At 57.5% G+C, this 21,490-nt stretch overlaps 1 protein-coding gene across 1 annotated transcript; it reads right to left on the bottom strand.

Annotated features, from left to right (window-relative positions):
• Positions 1-4,093: 4,093 nt before the first annotated feature.
• Positions 4,094-4,363, bottom strand: LOC308516592 (uncharacterized protein; the record flags this gene model as incomplete). Its single annotated transcript, XM_081087617.1, has 1 exon — positions 4,094-4,363. One exon carries the CDS (start codon positions 4,361-4,363, stop codon positions 4,094-4,096), a length of 270 nt encoding a protein of 89 aa, XP_080943743.1.
• Positions 4,364-21,490: the final 17,127 nt, after the last annotated feature.

A 21,490-nucleotide genomic window follows, 5' to 3' on the forward strand; every position in this document is an offset into this window, starting at 1 on the left:
TCTCTCTCTCTCCCTCTCCCTTCCTCTCTGGAATAAAAATATATTAAATATAGGAATACTAGTAGCCCGGTACACAAAATTCATGCGCATTAAAAGGGAATTAATTGCCCTAACCAGTTTGGCTCAGTGGATAGAGCATTGGCCTGTGGACTCAAGGGTCCCAGGTTCGATTCTGGTCAAGGGCATGTACTTTGGTTGCGGGCACATCCCCAGTGGGGAGTGTGCAGGAGGCAGCTAATGGATGTTTCTCTCTCATCAATGTTTCTAACTCTCTATCCCTCTCCCTTCCTCTCTGTAAAAAATCAATAAAATATATTTTTTTAAAAAGGGAATTAATTAGCAGAGATATTTTAATACTGCTATTTGCCCTTTCTCTATAATAGAAGTGTGAGAGATGAAAGGAAATTAGTAAAATATATATGAAAATAATATATAAATTTATTAATAAATAAACAGTAACAAAAGGAGCTGATTCCATGAGGAAAGGGGCTCCCTCCTCCCTCCTGTCAGGGTCCAGGGTGCAGGAGAATGGTGTTCCTGGCTGGCAGGCCACTAACAGCAAGCTATCCAACAGCGGACTCTGTGAGGAATGGGGTTCCCTCCTTTCTACTGTCAGGGTCTGGTTTGAAGGTTGGCCATGCCCCCTGTGGGGCCAGACCCAGAGTTCTACCACGCCGTGGCCTCCACCTCAGCAACCCAGGACTGACTGCTGTTGGGCGCTCCTAGCGCTCTGAGGGTGGGTTCTTCCCTCAGGCCACAGGGGAAACAGCTGGCGAGGGCAAAGCCCTTGGCAAAACGACCCAGGATTCAGTGGGTCCATGCTCCGAGGGCGGGTTCCTGCCTCAAACCCTACCCTCACCAGAAACAGCTCGGGGGAGGGCGCAGCCATTGCCAAGACAACCCCTGCAGGACTGACTTCCTTCCTCTTGGTCGCTGCGGTTCAGGTCGTGATGAACACCACCCATGGCTTTTATATAAGTAGATTTGTATTTTTGTATCTGAAATTCAAATGTATCCATCTTGTGTTTTGCCTGTCAGCCCTAAACATTCATAATCACAGAAGTAACATCCTATCATCACCTTTGCCAAGGTTAGAAGCAAGTTACAGGTCGCTCCCACCATAACGGGGAGGGACTCCGGGGAGGGGCTGTGTGCCCTCGGGGACCATCTTGGACTCTCATGCCCGCCCCTGAGCATTCGCTCCTTCAGCACCACGAACGATGGCATCGTCCAGGACAGGCGATGAGCTGCTGCCACCAGGCTCAGCACCTGGGCCCCCTCCACGTGCTCCCTCCTCCTCCCCTGCTCAGAGGCCATTTCTCTTCTGTGGTTGACCAGCTCCTGCCCATCGTGCATATTTAACCTGGAATGTTGTCCTTTTTCCAGAACCATTCCTGACCTTCCTCTCCACTTACTCTTAGTCCCGCCTCCTAGTCGTTTCCGCCCCTGCATTTCCCAAGCACCCCTGTGTGTGACTGTCTCCTCACGTCCTGGTCTGTGTGTCTGAGGGCTCCCTGCCTTTCCCCCACTCCAGGAGCAGGGGTGTGACATAGGTCAGCCCTCCGTTCACGGCTCGTAAGGTGCAGCAGCCACAGCATAGTCACATTACTTAATATCATGATTTATTACAACCCCGAAGTAAACCACCCGCGTCAGAAGCTCGGGCCACGTGTGCCGAACAGGATGACGCGCCCCTCTCGCTCACAGGAAGTGGTTCTATTTCTCCAGGAAGAGCTGTTAACTCCTCCTCTGCCCTTTCTCCTCCCAAGACAGCAGAGTCTCCGATCCCAGGGATCCCGGGAACGAGGGCCTTTAAGCTGTGGCTTCAGCGCCTGAAGTCTTTGCAGGTCCCTCACGGAGATGGGATTTCTAACGTCAGAACAGCCGTAGAGACGGGCCTCCCTCCCGGATGTGAGAGCCTCTGGTTCTGTGTTTCCCAGGGGCCAGCCTCGCCATCTGCCACCGGGCGACAAGCTCCGCTCCGTTTCTCACCTGGTGCACCGGGCGCAGGGTGGGGGCAGAGCGGATGCAGAACACCGTTCGCTCCACCCTCTCCCCTCAAACACCCTCGTGGTGGGGACCCTGCCTGGGCCCAGACACACCCAGTGAGGATGCCCCTGACGAGGGCATCGTCCTCATCGCAGGGGGTCGGGGACGAGAGAGAGCTCTGCGTGAAGGTTGTGTGTCCCCATCGTCCTCCCCGCCCGCTCAGAGTGCAGACAGACAGACACGCTGCAAAGCTGGCCGCCTTTCCGTCTGTAGCTGGGCAGACCCCCCGATGCCCGCACCCAACGTGCTGAGAATACAGACTTTTCGGAGATGATCTTCTCTAGGTTTCCTCCCTGCGATAAGGTCGGACAGGTCCCCCTTCGCCGAGTCCCCGATGCTCACCTGTCCCCTCCCATGACCTGCCCACACCCAGACCCGGGCTCCCCTGGCCGGTCTCCCGGCCACTCTCACACAAACTCGTGAGCCTGTGTGGGAAGCGCGCCGGGGTCCCCGGACAGTCCGGGCCAAGGGGAGCACAGAGCCTTGCTGTCAGGACACCGGAATGGCCAAGGCCGCTCGGAGCAGGAGCCTCATCGGGTTCCCGAGGCCAAGAGGCCACCAGCGGGAGCAAGGACACGGCAGACTGTGCCCTTCTCCGCCGATAGGATGGCCGTCGCTGTGGGCAGCTGGCCTTCCTGTCTAAGGAGTCATGTCCAGGCTCCTGACCGGAGGTGTGTGTGTGAATTCTGCCAGAGAGAGAGCAGCCGGGCAAAGCAGAAGAGAGAGAGCTCAGAGAAGAGCAGGGAGAGGCACAGAGAATGTAGCTCCTGTGTGTGCAGGAGGGGAGCTCAGGCGGAGCTGAGAGCTGGGACTGCTCTGCCGTAAGGCTGAGCTCACAGAGAGCTCAGGGACAGCTGCCATGTTCCCCAGCCAGGGAGGGGCAGGGAGGGGCAGGGCGCCGGGAGGAGCTGCTGAGCCGGAGCTCAGGGAGCTCAGGTGCAGCCACGATGTGAGGCAGCGAGTCTGGGGCAGTGTGCAGCTGCTCGGATCACAGCTGTGGGCACAGCGACGGAGCTGCTGGGCGGGGAGAGGCGCATGTTCACCAGTGGCGTCCGCTGCCTGCATGGACTTTGCTGTAAAGAACCATTTCGTCTTGATGGCCGTGTGGCCACCAGCTTCTGCCATCAAGACTCATCCTTCTTTACCTGCAGCCTCTCTGGCTTCTCCATCTGCCCACCGCCAAGTAGGGGCCGCTGTCTCTGAGGCCTGGCGCCTGGAGCTGGTGAGCAGGGGATGAAGCAGGAACTTGGACTAGTTGCCAGCCGTCGGTACAGGGGGCAGGGTTCGAGCAGGAACCAGCCCTGAGTGTCGGGGAGAACTGAGGAGAACACATGGACTCAGAGAGCCCAGAGCAGCCTCCCGTCTCCCCTCCAGCCCACTCCTCACCATTAGCGTTTTCTCAAAGCAGGTTTCCTGAGGCGCACACATGTGTGAGTGTGTGTGCATGTGTGTGTGTGTGCATGCACACACATGCATTACTGGGTGTGCTGAGTAATGTGGAGAGACATGGACAGACCCAGGGTCATGGGACACACGTGCTCAAGAACAAACCCTGAGGAAAATGAAGTAACAACACAATATGCAGCCAAGAAGCGGCCACCTTTTCCAAGATGAAACCCAGACGCGTCAGACTCCGTGTGTGCCAGGCACCGACCACGGGGATGGAAGACACGCAGCTGGGGTGACAGCGGGCCCCGGGTGGGCCCCTCCCTGAGGAGGTCACGGAGACAGAAGATAAAGAAGTGAGTCTGCCCGACACAGAGGATCACAGCCGTGTTAGGACCAAAGACACGTTTATTTGAAAAGTGCTGCAACATGGAAGCACCGGGCGGGCTGGTGGGCCTGCATGTGGCTTCCGAGCAACACCAGGCCCTCCACCTGCAGGAGCGTCACGGAGGGGCTGGGGCCCCTGAGAGCACCCAGACCTTCAGGGCGACCCCGTCTCCTTCAGCCTCGGACCACCCTCTGCTCAGTGGGTGGTGAGACACAAGCAGAGATGCCCAGAGAGATCGCTTCCGGGGAAAAGGTGAGGGGCAGGTACATCCTAGCAGCAAGAATAGCATCTTCTGTAGACAAACGGGCGGTACCCACAGCAGCCAGAGCCACAGCCGTAGCCACAGCCATAGCCAGATCCATAGCCACAGCCATAGCCAGATCCATAGCCACAGCCATAGCCAGATCCATAGCCACAGCCGTAGCCAGATCCATAGCCACAGCCGTAGCCACAGCCATAGCCAGGTCCATAGCCACAGCCATAGCCAGATCCATAGCCACAGCCGTAGCCACAGGAGTTGCTATAGTAACGGCCACACATGTTGTCAGGAGGAGAGAGCTCGGCTGTGCTTGGGGAGGTGGTTTTGGGGTGTGAGCCTCCCACTGCCCTGGCCTTTATATCCCATCAGGAGCTGGCACGCATGCCATTCCTCCCTGACTTAGCCAACAGCATTCCAACAACTGCACGCTACGCGCCAGGCACGCTGACAGTCCAGTCGCTTTGCTTGGGATGAGCTCATTACTTCGGAGACGGGTTTTGTGAAAGAGCATCATTCTCATTTGCTTTGTCTCCATGAGGCCCTGGACAGACCGGACGGAGCCCCTGGAAGGCACAGCCGCGGCGAGCTGCTTCGATGGAGCAGCCTTTCCACCGAAGGTCCAAGAGGCCCAAGGGGCAGGGAGAGAACCTGTTTGTTCGGGTCTTCAAATCCCCACTGCTCCCCGGAAATGTGTAAGCCGTTTAACTCACTTCTTTATTTTCTCTAAATACTTTCTAGTTTTATTTTTACAGCCCTAGCTGAACCATAGCAATCGGCAAGAAGATGCCTGTAAATTAGCGATAGATAGATGATAGATAGATAGATAGATAGATAGATAGATAGATAGATAGATAATAGGTAGATAGATAGATGGATAGATGATAGATAGATGTTAGATTGATGGATGGATAGATATATGGATAGGTAAATAGATGATAGATAGATACATAGATGAGATAGATGATTGTTAGATAAATTAGAGATAGAGATGATATAGAGATGATAGAGACAGAGATGATAGAGATGATAGAGACAGATACAAAAATAGAGACAGAGAAACAGAGACACATGATGGAAGCTCACGATTGAGTCCTTGCATGACCATATACTGACTCAGCTGCAAACTCCCACGTGGCCCTGGGATTCTAATCTAATCACGAGAACATCTTCTATCTTGGTTGCATTATTTCTCCTATGTCTGTTCAGATCTCGGGCACTGACCGGTCATGGCAAGACACAGTCGCTACTCTGCTCGTCCCTAAATCGGCTACTCCGAGTGCAGGGTCTGGCACACAGTTTGGATTCCATCAGTAACCCCTCCCCCGCCCCCAAAGAAAAGATGATGACGCTCACACACAGGTCGCTGCTTATCATCTATAAGATACACGGACACAAGCTTGAGTTCTCTGGGCACCGGGCTCAGCATTCTACATGACTGCCTCTGGTGAGCCTCATGCCTCGTCCATGCTGCTGGTGCAGAAACTGCTCAGGGCACGTGACTCCCGTCCTCTCATTGTTTCGCACGGTGGTTTCACCTCCTCACCTGACAACCATGTTCAGAACTCCACACTTTGCACTGAGACGCTGGTTGTGGTGGCCTTAACGTGACAACTTCGCAGCGTGGAGGTCGCTCCCAGCACATGTATGTGCTCCCCGCGTGGCCTCTTCATGCCCTGACGGAGCCCGTCTGTACACTGATCTGTTCCTAAGAACACAGCATCCACATGACACCCCTGGACACGTATTTCCAGTTCAGCAGTTAGAGGACGGCTTTGTGTTGTGCGTATAAAGCATCTTATTTGGGAGCCTCAGGTCCGTGTCCTGTAAGAAATCGGCTGATATTCCTGAAATTCCAGGAGCGGCGGAGGCCGGGCCACGGCAGAAGCAGATTTTACTTTGAGGACGACGTCTGTTTTGACACTTGATTAAGTCTCATCATATAATAGAGAGATTTTAGTCAAAGACCCACTAGGCAGTGAACTCTCACCGTGGGTGTGAAATGTCCTCTAGAATTCCCGCCATCTGGGACGTCATCATTCCCCTCACGCTGTAGCATTTTCCTAACCTCCAACCCAAACAGCGCTTCCCACACAGGCTCGGTCCGCACGGCTGCGGGACGCGGAGCAGACTCTTCAGACCAGAGTTTGGAGCGAGAAGCCGAGGCCGGAGCGAGGCGGCCACTCACCTGAAGTCACGGGGCTGCGGGTGGGAGCCAGGCCCTGTGTCTGCCCTCAGCTCCGCGCCCAGGCTCCCGGCCCCTCCCCTGCTCACCCCGCAGGGGGCGCTGCCCTCCACACTCCTGAGAGCAGGAGCCCCGAGTTCCTGGCAGGTCTGATTTGGGGTCCCAGCCCTCCCAGCCGTGATCACAAAGGCACGAGGCCTCCTGACTGATCCCCCATCTGACAGACACTCCCACTGACGCCTCAGCCTCAGCCAGCACCCCCTCTTGGCCTGGATCCCGACTCTCACCCCGTAAATCACCACCCTGCCTTTTACAGCCTCTGTGACACGCCCTGGGAAAGCAATGACCTCACTCCGTTTCCCATCTCACCCACTGCGCCCACAGGAGACCATGACTCCTCTGAGAACGGGGCTACGTGGAGAGAGAGGAGGTGGGCCAGACAGACAGACAGACAGAGAGGTGCGGGCCACACCTGCCACCACAGCTTTCCCTCCCTTTCCTCAGCCTCCACGTCGGATAGCCACCCCTTTCTTGCATGACTGAGCATCTGGAAGCCCCGGGTTCATTTGAAGAGAGAATGATGGAATTCACAGCAGCCACCATGTTCTCTCCTATTTTCCTACCACACTTTGCAGCATGAAGAGCGCCCTCCTCCCTTTACCCACGCTCCCGGCTCTTCCAATAAATTCAGGAGACAGCAAATGAGGGAGTGGGGGAGGGAGGGAAGGAGGGAGGGGGGGAGGAAGGGGGGGAGGCAGGGAGGGGGGTAGGAGGGGGAAGGAGCGCACAGGGGTAGCAACGCGTGGCATTTAGGACGTGACAATGAGTTGTGAGCTGGAGGGGGGGGGTGTCTGCAGGTCTGAGTGTTCCCCCAATTCCAGACCCTCCTGGGCAGTCGGAGGTGTGGGGACAGAGTCTGCCCGTTGGAGGAGGGCGTGTCCCTCTCCGGGTAACACTGAGCCTGGAATGGAACTGCCTTTTCCATCACCCGATTCTGGTGAGGACACCGCTCCAGTGACTCCTGGCTCCAGAGGCCCAGTGTGTGCTTTCTATCCGGGAAGCCTAGTGGCTTTGAAACCTAGGCGTACATGTGCATGTGTGTGTGTGTGTGCGCGCATGTGTGTGTGCATGTGCGTGTGTGTGCATGTGTGTGCATGTGTGTGTGTGCGTGTTCGTGTGTTTGTGTGTGATGTGTGTGGTATGTGCATGTGTGTGCACGCGCACATGTGCTCATGTGTGTGTGCATGTTCATGTGTAGGTGTGTGCATGCGTGGGTGTGCGTGGTGTGTGCATGTGTGTGCATGTTCATGTGTAGGTGTGTGCATGCGTGGTATGTGCATGTGTGTGCGTGGGTATGTGTGCGTGCATGTGCTCATGTGCGTGCTTGTGTGTGTGTGTGTGTGTCCTTGCTAGGCAAGCCTGGTATTGTTAGCATGGTTCTCATTTGGTGGAAATGGTACAGGATCCGTGGGGTGTGCTCCAAGGCCCCCTAGGATGCCTGGACTTGGGCTGGGACCACCCCGGGTGCGTATACGATGCTTCTCCCACGCGCACGCCTTTCCCCTGAAAGGGCGCATTCGGCTTCTCTGTGCTGCGCCTGCATTGCCGGCCGCGCGGCCCTTGCACTTTGGGGCCGTCATAGAGGGAAGCCAGGGTCCCCCCAGCACAGGCCTTGCCGACCCACCACGGCCGTCTGATGACCGAGGCAGCTGCTGGGAGACGCGGGGGTGGCCACAGCGTGGAGACGGGGGGGCGGGGGGGGGAGGGACACTTCACGCCCTGGTGGGGCGGAGTGGGATTGGGTCATGCTGCCCAGACCCGCACACGAGTTAGACCATGAATTGCCCATTTCTAGAATTTCCCGTCGATGTGCCTGGGCTGTGGTTGGTCAGGCGTCACTGAACCAGAGTGAAACTGCAGATGGCGGAGGGGGGTGGGGGGACGGAAGGCTGCAGCTGAGGCCGCAAACGCAGGCAGGTGACGTGGCCAGAGCCCACAGCCGCGCACAGGCAGGCGGGGCGATCACGGGACTCCCATGCGCGTTCCTCATGTCTGTCCCCATGAACGGCGGCCCAATAAGCCCGTCGTTAACACGTCACATGCCAGCTACACCTCACCAGCCCCCGCCCCCGCCGAGCTCTGCTGGCAGCTCACCCCACAGCTCACCTGGCCTCGTGTTCGCATAAACCCACGCAGGCGGCGGTCCTGCCCGCGGTCCCGTGCGTGCGTGTCCCGTAGGGAGCAGGTGCCTCCGGACCGGCCGCTCCCATCAGGCTGCCCAGGGCCGGCCGCCCGCTCAGGATGGCCCGCCGTTCTCTTCCCAAAAGGAAGGAGGGAGCAGCAAACGGCTGTTTACAGGGCTCTGCCGCTGATGTCAGCTGTGTAAAGGGCATTAACGTTATTTCACGATCCTATAAAATTAAGCCGTAAAGTGGAGGCCTGTTGAGGCTCAGAGCTCAGCGTCGCAGTCTGTGCCCCTCCCGTCACAGAAGGCCCGGCACCTGCAGGCCGTAAAGCCCCCGTTCCGTCTGCACAGCCCTCCCTCCTTCTCCCCAGCAAGGCTGCAGGGAGGGTATTTACTCACAGAGTTTAACTGGATTGTTCACAGGCAGCCGCTAAACAAATCAACTCCACGAACCGTGTCCCGAGTGCCCCTCAGACCAGGCACAACCAGGCCCAACGTCCCAGGTGTGACCAGCGGGCTGGCACTCAGAAGGGGCTGTGTACCTGGTTAAAGGGCCGTGTACCTGGGTTAAGGGGCCGTGTACCTGGTTAAGGGGTCGTGCACCTGGTTAAGGGGCCGTGTACCTGGTTAAGGGGCCGTGTACCTGGTTAAGGGGCCGTGCACCTGGTTTAGGGGCCGTGTACCTGGTTAAGGGGCCATGTAGCTGGTTTAGGGGCCATGTACCTGGTTAAGGGGCCGTGTACCTGGTTAAGGGGCCATGTAGCTGGTTTAGGGGCCATGTACCTGGTTAAGGGGCTGTGTACCTGGTTAAGGGGCTGTGTACCTGGTTTAGGGATGTGTACCTGGTTAAGGGGCCGTGCACCTGGTTAAGGGGCCGTGCACCTGGTTAAGGGGGGGTGTACCTGGTTAAGGGGTGTGTACCTGGTTAAGGGGCTGTGTACCTGGTTAAGGGGCCATGTACCTGGTTAAGGGGCCATGTACCTGGTTAAAGGGCCGTGTACCTGGTTAAGGGGTGTGTACCTGGTTAAAGGGCCATGTACCTGGGTTAAGGGACCGTGTTCCTGGTTAAGGGGCCATGTGCCTGGTTAAGGGGCCGTGTACCTGGTTAAGGGGCCATGTACCTGGTTAAGGGGCCGTGTACCTGGTTAAGGGGCCATGTAGCTGGTTTAGGGGCCATGTACCTGGTTAAGGGGCTGTGTACCTGGTTAAGGGGCCGTGCACCTGGTTAAGGGGCCGTGTACCTGGTTAAGGGGCCGTGCACCTGGTTAAGGGGCCGTGCACCTGGTTAAGGGGAGGTGTACCTGGTTAAGGGGTGTGTACCTGGTTTAGGGGCAGTGTACCTGGTTAAGGGGCCGTGTACCTGGTTAAGGGGCTGTGTACCTGGTTAAGGGGCCGTGCACCTGGTTAAGGGGCCGTGTACCTGGTTAAGGGGCCGTGTACCTGGTTAAGGGGCCGTGTACCTGGTTAAGGGGCCGTGTACCTGGTTAAGGGACCATGTACCTGGTGTGGGGGCCGTGTACCTGGTTTAGGGGCTGTGTACCTGGTTAAGGGGTGTGTACCTGGAGTGTACTGCTCTGCGCTCACCGTCTGTAAGTCCTGTCCCTTCATCTGTAAATTGTGTCTGTAATGACGTCTGCTGGACATGGTGACAGGAGCTGGGACTTGGGGTGTCTCTCCCCCTCCCAGGACGGCCCTCAGTTTCCCAGTGCCCCCCCACCCCTGCCCACTGCTGCCCCTCCTCTGCCCCAGGGCAGCCTGGGCACGGGCATCGGAAAGGCTGGGGTCCCGCCCCTGAGAGGGCCCAGCTCACTAGCAGGGGCCTCGGCCTGAGAGAACCTGACAGCAAACAGAAAACCCGGAGGCTCGAGGGAGAGACGGACGCAGGAACACGGCTTCTGGTTTCAACAAAGGCGCCAGCTTTTCCGGCCGCACGGGACCCAGCACCCTGCACAGCGGCCAGGACACGAGCCAAGGACCGGAGGATTGGGGGGGGGGGGGGGAGCTGTGGTCAGGCGCCGTCAGTATCTCAGAAATGTGCTCTCACCCAGCCCGGGCCCTGCTCTCGGCTCAGCTCCCGCCCAGCACGGCCCCCCACCCCCCCCATGAGCAGGCTGTGCCTGGCTTTCCCCTCACCCACTGCCGGCTGCGGCCCAGGACGCAGGTCAGGCGCCCCCAGGGCTCCTGTACTCACCCCACGGCTGGGACGGCTGCCCTACAGGGAGGCTGTGACATCCTTCCCAGGAGGAGACATGACAGGGAGGCGACATCACCCCCGGAGGACAGGACTTCCTGCGGAGAGGGCGGGGCTTTTGTGGGTGCCATTCCACTCCCTGATGGGCTTAATTCTAGCTCATCCAGAGGGAGGGGATCTCGGGTGGGCCTCGCCTAATCAGGCAGCGCCAGGCAGCGTTCTCTCTCTCTCTCTCTCTCTCTCTTTCTCCCTCCCCTTCCCCCTTCTCTCTCTCTCTCTATCTCTCTCTGTCTATCTCTCTGTCTATCTCTCTATCTCTAGCTCTCTCTCTCTCTCCCCCCTCCCCCCTTCACTGGCTTTAAGGAACACATAAACTCTGCAGCGCCAAGGACACGAACTCCGCCCCGAATCTGAGGGAAGTGGGAGCAGGTGTCCAGTTGGGCCTCCAGCTGGGATTCGGGCGCCGAGAGCCCGGGACTCGCCCTGGGGAGCCACACCAGGACCCAGGCAGGCCTCCCAGCCTCTGACCTGCTGGCTAGAGGCGAAGGCTGTTTAAAGCTCCTGGCTCGTGGCCGCGTGCTGCCCAGCAGTGGGTCCCTCATGCACGTGCAGAGCCCGGGCAGTGGACGTGGAGCACGTGTGCTCTGGTGTCGCGTGACAGACACGGCTTCTCGGAAGCTCCCCCTTCACCCGGCATCGCCGGCGACCACTCCGCCTCCTCCTCCTCCTCCTCCTCCCCCTCCTAACCACGGCGCGTCTCAGGGCGGCCGTGCTCTCCTGCTCACCCCTGCATGTCCTCCTTCCACGTCACCACTCTGCTCACACACCCAACCTTCCCATCACAGTCACAGGACAGCCCGGCCGGCGTGGCTCAGTGGTGAGCGTCAGCCCGTGAACCAGGAGGTCACGGTTCCATTCCCGGTCAGAGCACGGCCCTGGCTGTGGGCTCCATGCCCAGTAGGGGGCGTGCAGGAGGCAGCCGACCGATGTTTCTCTCGTCAATGCTCTCTCTATCTGTCTCCTTTCCTCGCTCTAAAATCAATAAGATATTTTTCAAAAAGGTCACCGTCATTGAACCGATCGTCAAACCCAACTGATGTGTTGAAATGATCGCTATTATTTTATGAAGAAGCAGAAAGCGAAAAGGGCCGAACCACGGAAACGTAAGCTCTCCTTCCACTCGCTGGCGTGCTCTGTGCACCGGTCCATGATGAAGACGCCATGACACCCGCCTGGCGTCACCCGGCGGCCCAGGAACGAGGCTGGGCACCTGTCCTCGGGCACCTGTCCTCGGGCGCAGCCGCGGGGGGCTCCTCGCGGGGGGGGGGGGTGCTCCTCCTGGGGAGGGGCGGGGGATGTGAGCAGCTGTGCTTCTTCCTTGAAACCCGTCACCACTGAGAGAGCGTGAGGACGGGCGGTGACAGGCTGAGGACCGTCAGCCCTGCTCTGCGAGCGCGTCTAACTCTCGCGCCCTCTTACAGGCGGGACGGTGACCACCCACCAGTTCTCTTCGAAAATACAGTTTGGGGAAGAAAGTGCATTTTTCAAGATCACAAATCAAATGAACGACAGAAAGACGATTAAAGCTTCGAGGTCGGCGTTTTCATGCCAGACCCTGGGAATCGCATCACTGCGATCCAGGCTGGAAGGTCCCCTCTCCGGGAACGGAAATCCCTGCTTCTTGGAACGGGAGATGCTGATGGTAATCGGGGTTTCCTGGATATTCCTCTCGGAGACAGAGGTGCCCGTGAGTCCTCGGACCACAAACACCTGCCCATAAACACGTGCTCCGCCTCCCACTCTCCTCCTCGCTGGCCAAGGACTGTTTTAATCCGCGTCAATGCCTATTTGATGTGAATAATTCCGCCATCAATCTCACGAAGCAAAACGAATCTTCCCTCTGCCCCCCGAAGGCTACCTCTCAAAGGTCCCACCGTTCACACTGCGGCGCGGTCACTGCCAGGCCCTCGGAGGAGGCGGGGGGGGGGCGGGGGGGGAGGGCTCATCTTCGGGACATGACGGCTCCGGGTCCGAGACGGGCCCGTGTGGGTTTTTATTGTTAGTGAGAAAGGGAAGGCCCTGGGGCCATGACCCCCGTGGCGGATGCAGAGAACCAGTGACTGCACAGTGAGGGAGGGGGAGGGAGGCTGTGGAGGTGGGGGCGGGCACAGAATGAACGGCGGTCAGAGAAGAGGGGGCTGGCCAGACAGAAGCCCCAGGCGCAGGCGGCGGGTGTGTGTAAGCCCTTCATGGCGTCGCAACACTCAGGCGCGTGCAGATGTGAGTGTGCTGCTCGGTGCGTCTGCCCAGGGAGCGCCTGTGTGAGCACCGTGAGGCGAAGAGATGAAGCATCGATTTCTCGGAGACGCCGCTGCCTCCTGGGCACACCCCAACCTCATTCTCTCCCCAGAAAGGAAGCCACGGTCCAGGCCATAGACTGACTCCCAGTGCTGTGCACCCGCTCTACCTGGTTGTTGTTTGTTTGTTTTTAAATATATGTTTATTGATTTCAGGGAGGAAGGGGGAGGGAGAGAGAGAGAAGCATCAATAATGAGAATCATGGACTGGCTGCCTCCTGCACGCCCCCACTGGGGATCGAGCCCACAATCCAGGCCTGTGCCCTGAACGGGAATCAAACCCAGAATCCTTCAGCCCACAGGTTGATGCTCTATCCACTGAGCAAAACGGGCCAGGGCTAGTTCTACCTGTTTTTAAATTTTACATAAACAGAATCATAGTCATCCATTTCTTTTGTTCGCTGTGATGTCTGTGTAATTCTTCCCCGTTTTGCATATATTGAGATGATACATGTGTGCTCATTGCTTCGTAGCATGTAAGTACTTTATAAAAATACGACGTTTTATTTATGCAGCTCACTGTTGATGAACACTTGAGTTGTTTCAGGCCTGGGCCATGAAAGATAACGCCACCAGGAATGTTCCTGTTTGCGTCCTTAAATAAGGACGTGGATTCATTTCTCTGGGGAATGGTCTTCAGAGTGTGAATTACTTGATCGTGGGATGTGCATGGGTTCGTTCTAAGAGACTCTGCCCCAAGATGTTTCCCTGAATGGTACCCTCAGAGGCCCCTCTGACAGGAGTGGACACGCGTGTACCCACATCGCTAACAGCCTCGACGCTGCTTTCACGCTCACTGTCCCGGTGGGTCCGGGACGGCCTCACACGGCAGTTCCCATGCGCATCTCCCTAAGGACTGAACGTCCGCTGGCTGTCGGAACACCCTGTCAGGTGAACTGTCCCAGACGTGGGTCCATTTGTCTACTGGGTTATCTTTTTTCTAACAAGTTTATCAATTTGTATATGGTTTGGACACAAGTCCTCATCAAACACAAATAGATATCGCAGGTACGTCCCATCAGCCTGCCACTTGCCTCTCGGTCCCTCCCTGTCAGCCTCTCTGAGGAGCACATGCAGGAACTTTCGCTTCTCTGTGGCCGCCAGACCCGGTGAGCGTTGGTTATGCAGGAAAGCAGGTGCCTGGATACTTGGTTTATCCTCCAGGCCTCGCCTGACGCCTGATTTAAAAAGGCCCTGAGATCCTATAACAGGCATCGGGTGCTGCATTTCAACAATGAGTCCTGCACTCTCGCTCGGTCTACATTCCTGTCTCAGGAGCTCCCCTGGGACCCCAAGGGCCGCCTGTCTGGCACTGAGGGGCACCCCTCTTTCTCGCGGTCACTTCCACTTCGCCACTCCGGCCCCTCCCACAGCGACTGCACCCTTAAATCTCCAGGAGCGACCCCTGGCCCCATTCTCAGCCATCCCCCCTTTCCTGCATCCTTTCCAGGGCCCCAGCCTCCTGCGCTGAAAAGTGTTCCTTTTTCATCGGCTCCTCCTCAGCTCTACTTCAGGGCAAATTCACTCCCTTGTTCCTCAACACAAATGCACTTCTATTTCTCAGGCCTCCTTCTCACGGAGTTCACTGGGGTGACACTGGTTCACAAATCAGACGGGTTTCAGGTGGACGGCGCAACCAAACACATCTGCACATGGCGCCTGTGCCTGCCTGTGCCCGCCTGTGCCCGCCTGTGCCTGCCTGTGCCCGCCTGTGCCCACCTGTGCCTGCCTGTGCCTGCCTGTGCCCGCCTGTGCCTGCCTGTGCCCGGCTATGCTCGCCTGTGCCCGCCGCCCCAGCACCGTCTCTTCCCATCCCCACCCCCCTCCTTTCGCTCACCTCTACCCCCCTCCTCTTTCCATCCCCACCCCCTCCACCTACCCTGGATAGAGACCCTGAATAATGTCAGAAATCTCGAGAAGAAAGAACGAAGTTGGAAGGATCACACCACCTGATATCAAACTGTGCTACAGGCCACAGCAATCAAACGGCCCGGACCTGGCACAAGGGCAGGCACGTAGATCCGCGGAACGGACGGAGAGCCCAGAAACAAGCCCACGTCTTCGTGGCCATTAATATTGGACAAGGGAGCCAGCACCTACCGCGGGCGAAGGACAGTCTCCTCAATGAACAGAGCTGGGGAAATCGGACAGGGACGTGCAGGAAAGCGAATCTCGTATCTTCCTTTATCAAAAACACACACCCTCCTTTTCCTGCATATGCAGACGCTGAGGTCACGATGCCCAGTAGCCTTGCCACAATATGACAGTGCTTAACCCCTAGGACCCTAAATTCCTAGTGAAAATAAGTAAACACGCGTAGACTGGCCAAGTTCGTTTCTGTGCAATAAAAAGCCGTAAGTAACCTATCTTTAGTAATCAATGTGTTAGCATTTTCTCCTGTTGGAGAATCATCCAAAGAGTCAATAAAATTCCATGACTTGATTTAACTTAGCAAAACTCTCCAGTTTTAAGTTACCCAAAAAGGTTTGGGGGTTCTGGGTTTTAAGCGCACACACCGTAAAACATAGGTATTGCACCTACGACTCTCCCCCCATTTGTATCGATTCTGAATCCTTCGTTTCGATTCTATTTAGATCAATCACAAAAGCTTTCCTGGACACCAAGCAGCCACCATCTCTCGAGAATTTCCTCGCCGACAAATGCTGTGACGTGACCGTGACCAGGGCGCCCAGATAGAACCTCATGTCACACGGACGCGGGGGAGTCCACAGGCACGCCTTCCGGTGCAGGTCCGGGTGGGGGCTGCGCTCTGCCGCGGGCCACACAGAATCGCCAGCTTCCCCGTGCGCCCGCTCCCCTCGGTCAAACACTGAATCAGCTCCCCCCACGGCCTCGGCAGGGCCAGCCCCAGTGACCCCCCGGGCCGTATGGGGCCCGCGGGCTGGACACTGCCCGCTCCTAATTAAACCGGCAAACGAACGCTCATCCTGAGTATTTCCTCGGGTCGCGTGCACCTGGAAAGCGTTTGGGTGAGTTTCCGTGATCTTTCTGCGGGGCTCAGGGACACCTGACGCTCACGGGCACTGACGCTCCTGGGGCCGGTGAAGTCACTCTCCTCGCAAACAGATGTGGGCACCGCACCCCAGAGGCAGGGGGACAGCGTGTCCCTGTAACGTGCACACGGACGTGCGGGACCCGCAGACAATCTCCCGGCTTCAGTGTAAAGACCCCAGTCACCCCTCAGGCCCGGACTCCAGAGACCAGTGGGAGCCGCACGGTCCTTCCAGTGCAGGGACGATGTGAGGTCACCTGCTCAGGCGGCCAAGGTTTTGGGCTGTGTGTATTTTTTAATAAAGGTTTTTTGTTTTTCATGTTGCACAAATCCATTTCGAGCTGTTTCTTAGTCATTTTATCTTTAAGTCTTTTCTGCATGGCATCAAAGAATGTATCCTTTGTCTCCGATAGGTCTGGGGCTCTCTCTCTCTCTTTTTAAAATATATTTTTATTGATTTCAGAGAGGAAGGGAGATGGAGAGCTAGAAACAGCCATGATCAGAGAGAATCATTTGATTGGCTGCCTCCTGCACGCCCCCTACTGGGGATCGAGCCCACACACAACCGGGAATCAAACCCTGACCTCCGGGTTCATAGGTCAACACTCAACCACTGAGCCCCGCCAGCTGGACAGGGGCTCTCTCTGAAGGGCGCACCTGCAGGTGGACCTAAAACCCAGCTTCCCAGGACGGCCATTGACCCTCAGATGCCCCCAAAGTCACCGCTTCCCGGACGCACACGAGATGCCGGGCCCCGGACCAGCTGGCCCATCGCACCCTGGGGGTCCCCGGAGCATCTTAACCACCAGGGGCCTGTCCCCCAACAGCTGCTCTGAGACGCCGGGACCGGGGTGCCTCCCTTCCAACCGAATGGTGCTCCAGAGGCTCCCACAAACACAGCCACACACAGGAAGCAAACGAGTACTCACCAGGAAGGGGGTGACTTCATGAAAAAACAAAACAAAATTCCAAATCAAGACAAAGCTCAAGACGCAACGGGAGTGGAGCCTGGGTCCCGGAGAGACGCCCCTCACACCCGGGACAGCAGAGCGGGAGCTCGGGGGCTCGGCCGCACCTGCACCCGTTCGCTCACCAGCCTCCCGTGTTCTCGGGCCTGAGCACCCCGTCACGTCGACTTTAACTGTAAAACGGCCAGTGATCTTACCAGCAAAATGGGTTTGTTCAGAAGTAGGAGAATCGCCGTTTGGGGACAAGCGAACTCTGGCCAAAGGCACAGGCAGGTCCGACAAGCAGGGAGAGGGACCTGCCTTTATAGAGAAAAGGGAGCAGCTGTTTTGCATGAAAGCCCATTGGAGGGAAGGAGAGTGTGGGGCTTCCGATTGGCCGGCTGTTGCTGGGCAGGGGGAGTGGGGCCTGTGGAAGTCTGCAAGCACCTTCCTGCTGGGTCTGTAACTGAGGCTTCCTGCTGGGTTTTGTGATTGGCCCAGAGAGGCCATGCTCGAGGGCTCCCCCTCCTGGCCTTCTGTACGTTTTTTATTAAATTTACGGGTTTCCCAGGCTCTCGGGGAACCCTTCCCTGGCATTATTTTCCTGCAGAGAGGTTAATGACGTGGTCAGCGTCCCCTGAGGCTGCTTTGCTGTGTTGTTTAGGTCCCTGCTGTGTGACACAGCCGCTCAGGGTTAGAGGGGCTTTATTTTTACAGCCGTGGGGATTATCGCTGTTATTGCTGCTGGTCGATATCGGCTGATTTCGGATTCCGGCCCTTCCTGTTAGGTTAACGAGAGCAAAAGCAGCTTCTGTGGGTCAGAAAATGAAAGACGTTCCACTCTGTGTTTGAGGAAACCGTCTCTTGGTTGCTTATGTTAAAAAAATAGATCTGTGCCAAAATCATTTTTATCCCCGGGAAAGAAGTATAGAAATCTTAAATGGAAAATAAACCATGCTTATGTGCCCCCCAAAAAATTATTGGGGTGACAGTGGTTAATAAAACCATAGGTTTCAAGTGTTCATCTCTATCCTCTGTATATTGGATTGTGTGCCCTCCACCCAAAGTCAAGTCATCCTTTGTCACCATATATTTGGACTCCATTTAACCTAAAATTTTAAAATATTTTTATTCATTTCGGAGAGAAAGCGAGAGATAGAAACATCAATGATGAGAATCATTGATCGGCTGCCTCTTGCGTTCCCCACACTGGGATGGAGCCCGAAACCCGGGCATGTGCCCTGACCGGGAATCAAACCGTGACCTCCTGGTTCATAGGTCGACACTCAGCCACTGAGCCACCTGGGCCTGGCGTGGACTCATGAGTTTCCTTTATTCTGTGTCACACGCCCAAGCCCCACCTTTGAGAGTCCTGCTTCACAGTAACATCCCATCGGCCACCAGCATCCACGCCATCATCAGGCCTGGACCTGCCTCCTCCATGGACCTCTGGGCTCTGCACCATCCCCTCGGGCCATGCTCAGTGGATAGAGCATCAGCCTGTGGAATGAAGGGTCCTGGGTTCGATTCCAGACAAGGGGGCGTGCAGGAGGCAGCCAATCCATGATGCTCTCTCATCACTGGCGTGTCTCTCTCTCTCCCTCTCCCTTCCTCTCTGAAAACAATGAAAATATATTTTTTAAAAGGGGGGGAATGAAAGGGAATGGATTGGATTGGAATGGATTCGAAGGGAAGGGAAGAGGAAGGGAGGGAAGGGAACAGACTTAAGGGCGGAGATGGAATGTGGTTGAATTTGACTTTGCAGTGATGTCTGGTGTGAAGTTGGTAAGAGAAACACTGAAGTCACCGAGCTTCATGAGGTTGTGGCACCAGATGGGAGGCAGGGGTTTCTGGCCTGGAGCAGGGGGAGGGCCGCTGGAGAGGGCAACACTAGAGAAATACAAACGCTGTGGAAGGGGCTGGCCCCAGGGGTGAGGGAAAGGAGAAACGGGCCAGGAGGTGAGCGCCCGGCCGCGGCAACGGGGCGACGACGGCATCAGGCCCGTGTTTGTTATGTTTGCTTTACAGCGAGGACGGCTGTCGCTCTGTTTGCGAGCCCTTGGGAATGAAGGAGGGTTCCCACGGACAGAGTGGGAGCAGGGCCCAGGGACGCGCCCGGGCAGTCCCAGGGCTCCCGTGAGGGACGGAGACCGATGTTTATCTCACTGGCCGTCCCCGCCCCGGAGACGCTCGTAAAAAGGAGGATCCAGTTATTGACGTTACACCTCTGGCTGCGGTGGCGGCCATTACAGCCCCTCACTATCCGCACAGTCGGCCGGCGTTGTGTCACTGACTCTGTTATCCTGGTGCAGCCGCGCGTGGGGTGGGCGTGCACACGTGGGCGCCATCTCCTGCGGGGACACTCCCACCGGCTCAGCATCGGACGGTCCCCCCAGGAGCTCGGGATCAGCCGACACCTGCAAAGCCTCCGTGTCAGGAGGACCCAGATTCCAATGGAAACTGGAAATTACTTTCTTTTTAATGTTGTTATTGGTTTCAGAGACAGGGAGAGGGAGAGGGGGATGGAAACATCAGTGATGAGAGAGAAATGGATCGGCTGCCTCCTGCTCGCCCCACACGGGGTCCAGCCTGCAGCCCGGGCCTGTGCCCTGACGGGGAAGCGAACCCTGACCTCCTGGTTCAGGGGTTGGTGCTTCACCACGGAGCCACGTGGCCGGGCTGGGAATGACTTTTGCAGGATCACAGGCCGTCCCGGGAAGCCGGCGCTTGGCTGGGTTCCTGACCCGTGCAGCGCGGAGCCCGGGGCAGGGTGGCGGGGGGGGGGCCTGCCGAGGCCGTGCCAGGCTGGCGCTGACGCTGGGCACACAAGACGCGCCTTGTCCACAGACCGAGATGGTCCACACCGCCGTCCCCGGGCGAGGGGCGAACGGGGCGCCTGCCAGCCCCTGCCTGTGCCCACGGCGCCATCCGCAGGTGCTCCCAGAGACGAGAGCAACAGCCTGCGTGTGATGCTGGGAAAAAGGAAATTATCTCGTTTGAGGATTAACAAAACAAAACAAAAGGCAGACCCTTGGGAGAGGATTAAAGAAAAAATCAGAACAATCGTTTCTGGGGGTGGGATCTGGGGAAGCGAGAACAGAGTCCCGCTGTCCAGGCCCCGGAGCCCTGGTCCCGGAGGTAGACGGCTCCGCGCACGGAAAACGCCAGAAATCGCTGCATCGGGACCGGCCACGGGACGCTACGGACTCGGCCGTTTTCGCTTCTGCGGAGTCGGAGTCGCATGCTCTCCGGCGTCGCTCTGGGCGGCGACGGCTCGGTCTCTCACCCCCTCTCCCTCTCCGTCCACCGCCGCCTCCGCCCCATAAAGAACCGACCCCGTCCCAGCGGGGAGCCCACCCTCACACTGTTTCTCCACCTCCCCTGCGACGGGGCGAGGCTGCCCCTCCCCGCCCCTCCCTGCCTTCGCTTACACTTACCCGTGGAACTGATACCGGGTCACAGGTATCCCGCAGTCAGGGCTCCGTCACATAAAGAGCAACTGACGTAGATGCCGATGTGACTCCCCCGGCCCTTCCATCCCCCGCGTGGGGGCCCGGCGTGTCTCCAGTGTGACCAGGACACGCCCAGCCCTCGTGTTCACGTGATCGAACGTCTTAACTGAAACCTGAAGGAAAGAAAGACAGTATCCGAGCTACTTCAAATATCTGAATGTGTAGCTCTTACACACCAGCGCCTACATTTGCAGAAGTTTCAGACGTTTGTTTTTTAAAATCATTGTGGTCGTGTGACGGGAAGCTGCGTGTTTCTAAGGCCCCCTCGGCCTCCGTGACCACAGGCAGCTGCGAGGGAAGCCACGCGGGGCCTCTCTGGGGTCAGTGCCAATGTAAGCGCCAGCCGGGTGCCGAGGAGGCGTCTACGAGAATTAGATCTCCCCACCTTCCTCAGGAGGGAGGACGATACTCGGTCCTCGGTCCCACTAGCCAGGGGGCAGTCCACGGGGACGGGCATCTGGAACAGGCGCACGGAAGATGGCAAATAGAGGGACAATCGCCCACAAACACGGAGGTTAACCGGGGTCTCGCTGTGGGGCGACCCCTTTGGAACTCAAATGCCAGTGATGCCAACATACCTCAACCCAGGCTGCTGCTCTCGGGACCCTGGCAGCTGTTTCAGAGTCTCCCCTGATGGTCCCTGTGCCCTGTGCGGGGGAAGCGCGAGCTACAGCAAGAAAGCGCCCGAGACCCAAGAAACATGTGACAGGAGGGGACACGGAGGACGGGGAGGGCTGGGCTGGGGGAACCACCCAGGGGTTGAGGAGTCAACTCCTGTAAAACGGAGTCATCCTATTAGCCGAGAGCCTGCCATGGCGAGGTCGAGTGAAACAGGGACGATGCAGGGGGAGCCCCTGGACCCCGGCTGCCCATCCACGTCCAGCTCCTCGCGAGGCTCCTGCGGGGACGCGGCGCCCAGGCCGTGCGCGATGCTCCCTGCGGCTGTGAACACGGGTCCAGCTGCCTGTCACTCCTGGCGCCCGGGAAGCAACGGGGTTGCCTCCTAGATGAGCTTTGGTTC

Source organism: Myotis nattereri (assembly GCF_964212035.1).
Source record: "Myotis nattereri genome assembly, chromosome: 3".
In the NCBI taxonomy this organism is placed as follows: Eukaryota; Metazoa; Chordata; class Mammalia; order Chiroptera; family Vespertilionidae; genus Myotis; species Myotis nattereri.